This window comes from Fundulus heteroclitus, chromosome 11 (genome assembly GCF_011125445.2).
Source record: "Fundulus heteroclitus isolate FHET01 chromosome 11, MU-UCD_Fhet_4.1, whole genome shotgun sequence".
Taxonomy (NCBI): Eukaryota; Metazoa; Chordata; class Actinopteri; order Cyprinodontiformes; family Fundulidae; genus Fundulus; species Fundulus heteroclitus.
The window spans coordinates 15,086,300-15,099,483 of NC_046371.1; the positions used below are offsets into that span (position 1 = coordinate 15,086,300).

Below are 13,184 nucleotides of genomic sequence, written 5' to 3' on the forward strand. Positions count from 1 at the left end.
TTCACTCCTCCTGAAAGAGCGTAGAGCCACAGGGACAGTCTTCTGCATTGTCCATGACTTTCCAGCAATCCCACATACTGAGCAAGCATGCAGCGAGAGTGGAGAGGAAAACTCCCCTTTAACGGGAAGGAAAAACCTCCAGCAGAACCAGAACCAGGCTCAGTGTGAACGGTCATCTGCTTCGACCAAATGGAGGTTAGACAAGACAGAACAGAGACACAAAAAAGCACAGAAGCAAATACCCAAATATGTTGTATGCTTCCAAAGCTTCTGACAATAGTTTGCTAAGATTTTGGCAAATATTTCTAGATAGACCTGCTGTAACAGAGTCAGGTTTGTAGGCTGCCTTGCTAGAATACATCTTTTCTGCTCAGCCCGAACATTTTCTAATGCATTTAGATCTGAGTTTTGTAATGGTCATTAAAAAATGTGCTTTGTTCTCCTTAAGCCACCTTCTAACTAATTTGGCAGTATGGCAAAGGGTCGGTGTTGATTTTGAAGAATCATTTGTACCCAAGCTTTAAAAGGTGTATACCCACGTTATTTGACTTTTTATCTGTCCTTTATCTGTTGTTAAACACGACAGAAAACAAGGCATTTATCCCATCAGATCCCGCGCTCCCGACACAAGCGATAAAAATTCTGTCTGGGACAACTACTCGGTCACTTAGTAGTTAAGACAAGAATGATGAGGGAGAGCATTTATTGTCTTAATGACCACCCCATCAGAAGAGACTATGATGACGTCTGCCCGGCTAGTAGCAGCTCAGTGCTCCCGTCTCTGTGGGAGTTTTTAGTGCAGCCATCCTCAGAAACTGCGTTTGTTGACAAATCGCAGATAGATTTACCAAGGCAGGTAAAAATATGTCGCGACTCTGAGCGTTCTCTCTCTTGGCGAGGGTGTGAGTTTACCTGCGTGCAAACATGACTTAGCTTAGGAGACACACATGGCTCCCGCACACCTGAGCATACAGTGAGCCACCTGTGAGCTGCACAGAATGCTTTTTATTTGGAGTGTGGAAGACATATTATCTTATTCTGAAGGGCATGTGCGTTTCTAGGGACTTGATTGGGGAGTTTAGCAACAAGCCCAAAATAGTATAATTTTCATGAGACAGCAGCCTTGATTATAAGTAATTTAAAAAATTATATAGGTCATGCTGTACTAGTTCTCTGCCTTGGTTGTGTTTTGATTGAATGTAAATTATTGTGAATCAAACAAAGAAGTCTACAATAATTTTTCTTGGGTCTAATTTTTTGTAAGTAGTTTAAGTGAAGGATGCAGAGGGTGAATAACAAAATTATTCATTTCAATTATGATGAAAGCTTTCCAAACAATGGATGGAAAATGTATTCAATAATACATTTTATAAAATGTTCCTTCTCTCGGCAACCTGTTCTGTGTTACTGTGATCTTTTCATAACCTGACTCTTGCCACATAGATGTAGTTCCGCTGAGCTTCACACGGCTCCACACATCCATCTGGAATCGCTACCATTGGGAGGCATTTCAATGCCACATAAAATGGACGAGCCAATCGGGATCGCTGGGCGGGATTTTTGTAGATTGTATTGAAGAAGCGAGTGTTTTGATTCAGACAACAATGGCGGCTCGCAGTGAGGAAGCAAACGGTAACATTGATGCTGCTATTTCATCAGTGTTGCCCAATCTACCGAAATATTAACACCAGAGAACGGCTTTGAAGGCTTTTGTTAGTGGAAACCATGTTTTCACGCTTCTCCTGACCGGGTTTGGCAAGAGCTTGATCTTCCCTAACGTCAGAGTCACAGGGTGGGTTCGATATGAGAGGGTGAAGTAGCATGTCAGTAAAGAAGTTTATCCAATCATATGCAACTATTAGTGATAAGGCTCCCTCCTTCTCAAATACATCTCCAATGAAGCAATCGCAGAAGGATGTGTGGAGCCTTGTGGAGCTCGGCGTAACTACATCCATCTGGCAAGAGTCAGGTAATCTTTTCAGGCCATAATTCCACTTAAACTATTTTTATTTGTTCTGCCAAAAATAATACATAAAACATTTTATAACAGTCTGTTTTCCACCAAGCATGTGCACCATTAGTGAAGTCTTTACAATTAAGCACTTTCTATGGAGAAAAAGCTGTTAATTTATAGGGATTGGAATATAACATAGAGCCTCATTCTGGACCTCTCTTGAGCCCTAATCATTTGCTTTGTTATAAGTATTAATATTTCTGTTATTACAAACTATATAAATAAAATGGTTGAAGTACTTTAGCTCGTAACAAGTCTATGTAATCCATTCCCAGTACAGCAAGACTGCAAACATTTATTAAATAAAAAAGTGAACTGATTTTGAGTATTAATTGTTTACGGCGTTTTAGGTTTCGTAAGAATGCAAAATGTTTGCAAAAGGGTTGAAATATGGGAAATTAACTCCTAAGAATTTAAGGCAGAGCAGAGAAGGAATTTAAAGAAAAACAAAGGAGGACCAGAAGTGGGAGGCTTACCACTATGTCCTTCTGACACCAGTAGATAAATCATATTTTCCCAGTTTATGGAGCAACACATTTTGCTGTCTACATGCAGAATTGGACCGGCTGCAGGAATGAAAACCAACCTTTTAATGTATTTAGCTACTTTAACTAAGTTCTTTGCTTTTCACTGAACTAAGGAGCAGATATTTTTCACTTCATGATGCAAACCCAGCTAGAGGCTCCCAGAGAGGGTTCCTACTGTTTTCTATCATAGCCAGAGCTTCTAGGTTTAACCTTAGCTCAGGAGAAAGTCCTTCTTCTCTCTGTTCCTCATGATGACCCTGACGATGCTTATTAGAGTAAACTTCCACCTCATGTCTTGCTGAGTGAATCAGCGATTAGCTGTGACTTACAATTAGCCCATCCTGAGTCATCATTCAGGTTTCACCGCTGACTGCCGCCTGTATGTAGTTTCCACCTGTTGTTGTGCGCCACACGCACCAGACTCCCCCTCTCCAGTTGGCTCTGCGGCTGCTCTGAAATTAACCATGTTTCCTGCAGTTTCCCTGTTCAAGTAAAGACCCGAGTCAGGCCACCGGCTCTGGACTGCATGTCTGTCCCTGGCTGTGTGTGTAGTTGCACAGTCACGGTAGCCTGGCCAGCCAGAACGACTTACACTGTAAACATAGCATATTATGCTGTGTGGTGAATACACACAGCTTAAGTCGGTCTGGCTGGCCAGGCTACAGTCACAGTGACATGTATTGTGTAAATACTCTTTTTTTTAGTCTTGTATTTCTTTTGACTCACTGTCAGGTTACGTTGGAGCTCGTACGACATATGGAATGCAACATAAATAAACCTGATTGCTTTTAAATAAAAGTATCAAATATAATGTCGTTTGGGAGCTTAATACATCTTTATAACAGACATGTACTCCTAAATGCCTTCTTTTGTGAGATCTGGGGCTATTTGATCCTCCTGTAGAGCATATTTTTGCCTTCACATGACTGTTCAAATTATGCCACCCCAATTCATTAATTTCTATGGTGGGCACTAGCTAAAAATGACTCAGCATTATCAGTCAACAACGGATAAACAAAGCCATCTGTGCTCTGATGGAGGAGTCTCTGGTTTACAATTTATTTGTCAGAATCTGACTCCGTGCAGTCAAAGCCAGGTCTCTCGGGGGAATGGACAGTTTAGCGGCTGAGAATCAGCTGTTCTGCAGGCTTGCGGATGCTCTCACTCACAGAGGGATCTTTGTTACCCACCCATTCAACAGACAAAAAACAAACACACAAGCCTTACATTCCCTTTTCAAATCCTTTTTCTGTAACTGGCGGATCAATAATTTCATTTAAAGAACATATTGCATTTACTCAATATTCTATAGTGCCACTTTACAACCTTAAATGCCAATGTATTTGGGGGGTATTTATGAGGTACACAAAAAATAGTATTGCACAATCGTAAAGTGAGACTGTGAAGATACATGCTTTTATTCTTTCACAACTACAAGTCAAAAATGGGTGTTGTGTATTGTGCTGGGCTTGCCCTGTTGAGCATTAAACCAGTTTGGTGAAAAAAGGCCCCTCTGATGCCCCTAGATAACATCTAGTGCCATGGATTGCCCTTGGAAGTCCCCCAAGAGTAAATAAAGTCCACCCATGCCATGTGTAATTTCACCTCAACCAATCTGAGGTTTGTTAGAGAACATCAGTTAACAACCAGCATCATGAAGACTCAGCATGTATGCACTCTGTGTATACAAAATGACAATAAAGAAAGTCTAAGTCTAAGTCTAAGTCTAAGTCTAAGCAACACACCAGAATGGTAAGGAATTAAGATGTTGAAATGTCCAAAGAAGATTTAGCTTATTGAACAATACATCAAGCTTTGATTATATGACCAAACAATGTTGACCTGGAAATGGAAAGAGTATTGGCCAACTGCAAAACTATCTAGATGTTGCCACACACCTGAACTGGCAGGCCGGGCACTCCATTTTTCCTCCTTTTCTACCTTTTAGCATTTTGTCTAGTCTTTTCCGCTTCCTTTTTTTTTCCTCTTTTATCTTTCCTTTTATGTGTCCATTGAACTTGGAATAATCCCAAAATATTATCTAATAAAGTTTTTGAGATATATATCAAGCGGAGCACTATGGCGGAAGCGGAAGGCTCCACTTGTGAAAGTAAAAACTGTTGGGCTTTCGTTGACATTAAGGCAGTAATTACTAACTCTACACTGCCAGACAGGACCTGTATAAAAAAATAAACACAGGCCAAAAGCAACTCTGGAGGAGCTGCAGAGATCAACGGTTCAGGTGGGAGAAGATAAGGAAAATGGCCCACAGCTTCAAGTTGTGAAAAAAAGTGTTTTTTGATGATAATGACTCAGGGGCACTGAATACAACTTTAAACATGTTTATTCTTCCTTTTCACAATTCACCCTACTTTGTGTTAGCCTATCAGATAAAAAAAAAAACCCTGTGAAAAAAAACAATCGTTGTTTGTGGTTGTAACATGACGGAAGCGCGAGCAGTATGAATCCTTTTGCAAGGCTCTGTACACGATAATCAAACAAACCCAGAGTCAGAGGAGTGCGAGTGAGAATGGATGTGTGTGTGTTTCCAGACAGACTTCCTGACGGAGGCTGGTCATGAGATCTGGGCCATGCGACTATCATTTGAACTGATTTAATGTGTTTGGTTATAGCTGAGAGGAAAACAGCTCCTGCTCCTGCTGTTTATCTCACCACAGAGAAACGACACACTCTGGCCTCCTAACCTTAGGCTTGCATTCCCTTCTGCGACGCGTCTGACCCATCAATCAACTCGCATCCAAGGCTAACCTCTGCAACTTTCCTCTCGTATCAAAACATTCCCTTCTCGTTAGAATTTTTCTTGCAGAGGAAATGCAACCTTTAAATGCTCTGAAATGACTCCTTGGCTGCTTATATGACTTTGGCAGCCTCTACCAGATGCGAAGAGGAGGATCTACGGATATATTTCATTTAAAGATAAGCATCAAAGGGTATATGAATCTTCTGTTTGATCAACAAACATCAACCTGCTTGCCCCATTGCCAAAACTTTCTAGAAGTCCTTTCAAGATCCTAAACGTCCTCCATCACCCTTTTCTTTCCCATTGTCTCTCCCCTCTTAGATCCTTCCATTTTAAACTCCTTTCCTCGGCATCTGATTCTCGTCTCCTCTCCAGACACCCATCCACTTCAGAGGGAGGTCAGAGTTCGAGGCTCGGCAGCTCCCTCAAGAGACAAAAGTCTGTTTCAGTAGTTCAGCGCCCCGTTTTTCATATCTTCATGACAACGATGCATGTTGTGACTGTTCGCCTAGGGGTTAGCATCCAGCCAGACACTTTAAAAAAAAAAAAGGACATAATCAAGCTGGCACAATCTGTAAAGAGAAACAGCTGTGGGAAAACAGTGGAGGAATTCACATTTCCACATACTTTCAGTATCTTATCACTCTCTGCAGATACTAAACGGTGAAGCAGTCCCCCCAAAAAAATACAGAGGTTTTAATGCCGATCCAGTCAGCGAGGTTAATTTTAAGCCCATGCTGTTACAGAGCTTTGTTTTGTTCACCGAATAAACAGCTACCTAAAGGACAATATTTGAGTTTCTCTATGCGTCTTTTGTGACTTTCTTTGAAAATGTGCAAAAGAAAGCTGAAATATCTGCATGTTTCCATTCAATTGTGCCTTTTATAAATGATTCATTTCTCTGTTGAGGATAGCTGCAGTTGGTACTTTCTCTTCCAAGACGACTGAGGAACAAAAGCAGCCAGAACAATGTCATGTCCGTCAACACGTCAAGCAAAGTGACTCAAAAACCGAATGAAAGACCTGAAAAGGCTGGAAATAGAAAGCGCAGAGGACAATGGAAATTCCAACGTTGGAACAATCAGTATTTCAATATTTACCTTCTCGTGTCAGTTATGTGATTTCGACGTTTCATAATTTATTCAGCGAGCCACTTTCCACTGTTCAATTCGGCTCTACACCCCTATACTGCTAGTTTTTATGCATACTGTGAATCTGTGTATAAATCATTATATAATATGATAATATGAAATATTTTATAGTATATATAATTAAAATGGCCTTTGTTGAAAATTACAATAGAAGAAATTATATGACTCAAATTATTGCCTCATATGTTTTTGTCAAGACATTTCTGAAATTGCATTGTTTCATTGTGAGTGAGTCATGGTCTGTTTGGATTTAAACTAATTTGTTGAATTTCAACTATTTTGTAGTTATACAGAATGCTTCTTTGAGACCTTTTACACAAGACGATATCACCACACCTTGTAGATCCACTGGCTTGCAAACGTAATCATATTTATCAAGATTTCTTTTATGAATAACCAACACATAGTAAGGTGTAATTGTCAGGTGGCAGGGAAATTAATAAATAACTAAATGAAAACTGTTGAATGCATTTCTGTTTAATCTTCTTCATTCTCATGCCCTTAAATAAAATTCTGTGCAACAAATTGCTTTCAGAATTCAAGCAGCTCAAGGCGCTGACTCAGCAATGTCAGAAGTCGGCGCTGGCGAGGCAGCAGGGGACAAAATGGGTCCAGTTTCTGAGTGGTAAATTGATGTTAACAGCATCATAGCTAACATGTGTTAACGTCCAAAGCTAAACCTTTACTAACTTATTGGTAATAAAATGCTAACCTGAACAACTCTATGATCAACACTGGAAATGCTCAAAATTCTGACTCCTGACTGCTATTTTTATAGAATCCCAGGTAATGACACATTGGATACATGACCTAAATGTAAGCTATTTTTCCTCTTTCCTCATTTTTTCCATCACCCGTGTAATTTCTGTAACCAGCATCCCATTATGAGTGACCTTTATGCAAACCAGCTGCTGTGGTATAGTTCTGTTGCAGAGCAGCCTTTGTATGCTGGCTTAGTCCCAGTCTGAAGTGTGGGATTAGTGGAGTTTTTTGACAATTAATATTTTAAGTAAGAAACATATACTGAAATTAGGAAATGATATATAAAAAAAACATTCCTCATTGTTGAATTCTAAAAGAAAATAGGAGATAAGCTGGGTAATGGAAGGAGGAGGAGAAGGGTTTAAAAATTCACGGTAAACGTGGTTTATTATATGGATTAAATGGTATGGAGTAAGACACCTGATGTTAAAGATGTCAAATTTAATTAATTTCTATAGAATTTCTTCGAATAATAAAAACTGAAACCACATTCCTTGGTTTATACATGGTATAGAAAAGGCTAGATGATGAACTCTGTTACATTTAATGGTCACTTCAGATAAGGGCACAGGAACATCACACACCTACTTTAATGTTATGTTTAAATTTGGGCAAGACAAATTTCTCAAACTGTCTCAAAAACACCCGTTTGCTGCTGCTGGGGTTGTCACAATACTAACATTTCAAACTTGACACTGATACTGACAAAAATGCTCCATATTTGATACCAATGTCACAGGGTTATTTCTGAATAAGAGCAAAAATATAATTGATTACAAAATGAAAAACCTAACTGGAACTTCCTTTATGAGGGCAAAACCAATAGGTAGAGGACAATTCATCCCTTGTTTAGAGAAATATATAATTTAAGTGAGGCTTCTATGTTAGCAAAACAGTAGACAATACTTTGTAAAAGTGTTAGTTTTCCCTATGAGAGTGTGATTTTGTCACACAATTATTTATTATTTATTAGAATTGCTTGTCTTTAGTGTGCAACTGTATGCTTTGCCTTTAAATTTGCTGTTGATACAACTGCATAATACAATCTGTCCATTTTCTATTTCCGCCTATACATGGAGGGGTGCACCCTGGACAGGTTGCCAGTCAATCACAGGACATGCATTTTACCATGAAGACATGAATCTGGTGAAAACATACATAGATCTGGAGCATACAAAACATATTTTTCATGATGTAAGAAACAATCTATTTCTTGCTCAGTATGAGGGATTGCTGCAAAGCCATGTACAATGCAGACGACTCTCCCTGTGGCTCTACGCTTCTCTAGGAGTGAATGCTGCTTGCCGGGACTTTGTTGCAATCAACTGGGTTACCTTATAAAAAGGAAATTTTTGACCAATCTGTATAATCTGACCCAATCTGTATAATATGATTGAATTTGACTTTGTAAAGTGCCTTGAGATGACATGTTTCATGAATTGGCGCTATATAAATAAAATTAAACTGAACTGAATTGAATCTGCTCCATGCAAATGTCTTCAGCAGCAGCCCTGTGCAATTTCTGTCTAATAATGTTGAATTATATTTTCTTTAGCGGTCAACTATAGCAGCAAGGTACATTCCTACTTTTAAATGGTGGCGTACTAGAGTTTCGCCTTCTTTAGCCATTGAGCTATCAGCTGATGAATATCTTCCTTGGTTAACTGGTACTGCGGAACGCAGTGGGATCTCTGGCCTACAGAAGACTGTCCTTGGGCTGTCTGTGTCAGTGAAGCTAATATTTAAACAGAGAGTGCTAGCTTATGGTGTCTAAATTTATAACTTCAATATTGCAGCTACAGGAGCTTTACTGACCTTTTTAGGTTGCTCTCAAACGTCAGTGTCGTAGCGATAGCTTGTAGTGATAGCTTTTGTGGTATCAATAAGTGTTTAGTTTTTTCTTGTCAATCCTCCTTGTAGAGAAATGTCCTCCGAACGACGCTTTTGTGTTTGTCTTCTCAATAGAGAGGGTCCCACAAGTTTTTCTGGTTGTACCCGACAAGTGAGAGGAGTTTAAACTTCCAGCGGCAAATTATTGGTGAAATGAGGGACTGCAGGGTGGCTGAGTCTCTCTGTTGTTGCAGCGCTGCGGTCGGAAAATGTGCAATAATTTAGGTAATTGTGAATGGGTGAGTTTATATTGATTTTGATGCGAATGGGTCTCTCCAAATATTTTATTTTTGCATCAGTTACATCAAAATATTCATTATTTTGACAACAGCACCAAAAACGATTACGTAAAAGCTGTGTTTTTTCGATCTCAATTCAATAATATGACTTACAGAAAAAACTAAAATGTTGTAGCGCCAGGGAAACATATGCATTAGCCTAGGGCTGGACGATAATTCAATAACAATTTATATATCGACCGATAGACGTGTGGTTCAATGGAGAAAAAAAAAAAGGGTCAATAAAAAGTTCAATAGAAGAACAGTTTTCCTTCGTCATGTAGGTTAACGCTACAGTCATTAATGATATGAACAGGGTCTTCCTCAGAGGAAGACCCAGGACACGCTGGAGGGACTATGTTTCTTGGCTGGCCTTGGAGTGCCTTGAGGTTCCCCCAGAGGAGCTAGCTCAAGTATCTGGGGAGAGGGACGTCTGGGCCTCCCTACTAAAGCTGCTAACCCCGCGACCCGACCCCAGATAAGGGGAAGAACATGGTATGAAGCCTTGTTTTTTTATTGCTATAACTAAGTGACAACTGAGTCATTTTTTTTTGTATGGAAGAAGGCATCTTGTGTTCATAACTTTTTGAAAAAGACACATGCTCGTGTGTACAATATTGAAATGCTGAAACTGATTAATATTTGTAAAGTACATACATAACAGAATTTTATGTAGAAGGCCACCTAAAGTGGATTTGTCCCAGGGGCCCACACCCTTCTTAATATGGCCCTACATGAGATTAAAAAAAAAAAAAAAATGATTACAGCAGCACGGACTGCTAGTAACACCTTCAACCATTATACTACTAAATGGTTTGCAACTTCCGATTTGAATGCCTAAATGTTTGGAATTCCAATTCCCAGCAAGAAATAATCCTATTAAATCAATCAGCCAACATGAATAGCCCTTTGTAATGACTTACTTTCTGCGGAGGGTGTCTCATTGAGTCCCTTTAGAGAACCATTCATGACCCTCCTCCTGTGCCAGGTTTTAAAGTTAGATCACTTCTGCACGGAGTCGCATATAATGCCGCTTCCTGTCCACATCCCTGCAGCGGTTCAAACAGAGCGGCCATTCACAGCTGCCGCTTCTCCGCCAGCGGCGCCGTTTCCAACAGGGCAGTCCTCTGTTGGTATCGGGTTGCATCACTCTACCTGGGGATACCTCCTCCTCCTCCTCCTCCGTACACACGCTAACCGGCGCGTGGCTGCGTGACGTCACTCTCACCTACAACCATATGAGCCGGGCACGAGGGCACTTTTTGGTTTGTTACAATTTGAAAAAGTAAGTCTCCGCCCATTCACTGTTTTGATGAGACATTCACTTAAAAAAAAATAGAATTTATTCTAATTTCCCACAAACCATATTTATATCAGCTCCATGTATCGTTTGCGACGCGTTTCCAAATCTCTGTTTTATATTTGTTTGCAATTACTCAGACAAGCCTTCATTTTCGTTCGCATTTCCACAAAGTTATGAGTCCCCTCCTTCGTTGTTGTGATAAAGAGTTGCTGCCACTCACCGCTCTGCCGTTTGGAGTCCATGGCGCCTGCAACACGCTTTGCGTCTCCAAACTTGTCCCCAGTTATAATCCCTCTGACATTTTATTTGAAACGGCCTCAAAACACGTGAGACGCGTTTCTCCACAGAAACAGCGGTTCTCTGTGAGTCAGAGTGACCGCTACGGTTTACAGTGTGACTCCAGCGGATGCATGTTCATCATCCAGGACTCCGCTGGGTCCTAGCGCCGCCGTCAGCCTGACATGGAAGTCACATTTCTGCCACAGTGATCCTGTCCAGGCCAGGGTGTGTACGGTGGTGATTATGGCTAATAGCTATCTATTCTTCCACAACATCAATTAAAAAATATTTATGCGGAAACATAGGCTAAGATAAAGCCTCTGGTAAACATGTGTGAAAGCTTTAACGCTGTTGGCATTTTAAATGTTTTGTTGCCTCACAACTTGCCAGTAAAACAGTTTGAGTTTGCAAATGTTTCATTTACAGAACGTGCCTACAGCTTTGTAGATGTATTTTCTTAATTTATTTTGAAGAAAATAAATAGGACTAAATAACAGAAAACTTAAGCATATATAACAGTTCACGCCCCTTAAAGTCAGTATTTTGTACAGTGGTTTCAAACTCAAATCGTCTAGGGCCGGTGTCCTGCAACCCTTAGCCGTGTCTCTGATCCAACACACCTGAATCAAATGTCTCAATCAGCTCCTCACTATGCAGTCAAGTTCTCCAGAGTCCTGATTGACTCAGGTGTGCTGTACCAGGGATACACATAAAAGTTGAGACCACTGTTTGGGCTCATTGTGGTGCTATGGACAGATATTCCAGTCTCTGTTGTGGAACTCTGCAAGTCCTTCAGGGTTACATTTGGTCTCTGTGCTGCCTCTCTGATTAATGCCCCCCGGCCCGGTCCGAGTTCTGTTGAGCGGCCCTCACTCGGTAGGTTAGCTGCGGTACCATGTTTCCATTTCAAAAGAAAAGATTTGATGGTGGTCTGGAGGAACACCAAAGATTTGGATATTTTTTTTAAAACCCCACCCTGGTCTGCATTGAACAATAGATTTTTAATCTTAATGGTGACAACTTGTGCTTACTACAAACTATTTTTTCCCCCCTGACTTGTCTGGAGAGCTCCTTGGTCTCCACGGTGTGATGCCTCTCTCTTAGTGGGGCTGCAGCTTCTGGGGACCTTTCAGAAAAGGTGTGTTTATACTGACAGATCATGTGACTCTTAAATTACACACAGGTAGACTTTATTTCACTAGTTATGTAACATTTAAAGGTAAATAGTTGTGCCAGAACTTTTAAGCGGTATGCACCTAAAAGCTAAGGTTGTAATCTGCTAGTAAACAAAAAGAAGAACTTTTTAAGGGCTTATTGCAACTTTTCTTTCTTTACATATATATTTAATTTTTTTTCTCATTTCACTTCATCAACTCAGACTATTATGTGCAAATCCATCACATAAAATAGGAATGAAAAAAAGTTTAAATTATTGTTTGGAATGTAAGCAAATAGGTAGAAAGTCAATTAAGGCAATTGGGGCAACTGTGGTTCAGGGTTTAGAGTAGTCATCTTGCAATTGGAAGCTTGTGGGTTTGATTCCAGCTTCCCCGTGGCTCATGTGGATGTGTATAAGGAACCTAACCCCAAGTTGTGTACCGATCAGTGTAGGACTGTGTTCGCATTAGTGAGTGTGAATGTGGCTATAGCGGAAAGCACTTTGAGGAGTTGGTAGGGCTAGAAAAGCACTATATAAATTCTGTCCATTTACCAACATGGGTGAATATGTTTGCAAGGCACACAGGGTTGAATAAAAATGAATAAATCTGCGTGCAATATAAAGCAACTTAAAGTTTTCTTCTTTTACATGTCATATTTTACATTTCACATTAGTGTGGATGAGCTGCATGTGTGCATTAAAAGTTGATGAATCTGAATTAAAAAAAGAAATGCATCATTATAAATGATGATGTTTATTCAGAAGCTGCAGTGAAAGACAAGGGAGATGATCAATATTGACTCCAATAAATACAAAGAGTTTGAATTCCCTACAGTGACACTATTGTAGAAGCGATTAATTGCTGTGATCTGTAAGCATACACGCGCGCCCACACAAATCTTTTTTTGAGTGCAGTCCATCCAATATTTCAAACATCTCTTTATCGCACACTTGTTTTCCATTCTCACTTCTTTACTAAATACTCTACAACATATAATGTAATTACACACACATATTCATTACCATTCATCAGCTACCACTCAAGTGACTTAAATTTACC

General features: G+C 40.0%; 1 protein-coding gene across 3 annotated transcripts in view; it reads right to left on the reverse strand.

The window, feature by feature from the left end:
- LOC105916230 (actin filament-associated protein 1-like 1) overlaps positions 1-11,162 on the reverse strand; it is a 28,070-nt gene extending 16,908 nt beyond the window's left edge. Inside the window, exon 1 of one of the 3 annotated variants that reach the window (XM_036142934.1) lies at positions 10,907-11,162. In XM_036142934.1, coding sequence (XP_035998827.1) covers positions 10,907-10,928 — 22 coding nt within the window. In that variant the 5' untranslated portion in view covers positions 10,929-11,162. Of the gene's footprint in view, positions 1-10,306; positions 10,484-10,906 lie in introns of those variants that run through there. The other 2 variants (XM_036142933.1, XM_036142935.1) reach the window with 2 other exon arrangements.
- Between the last annotated feature and the right edge of the window lie 2,022 nt (positions 11,163-13,184).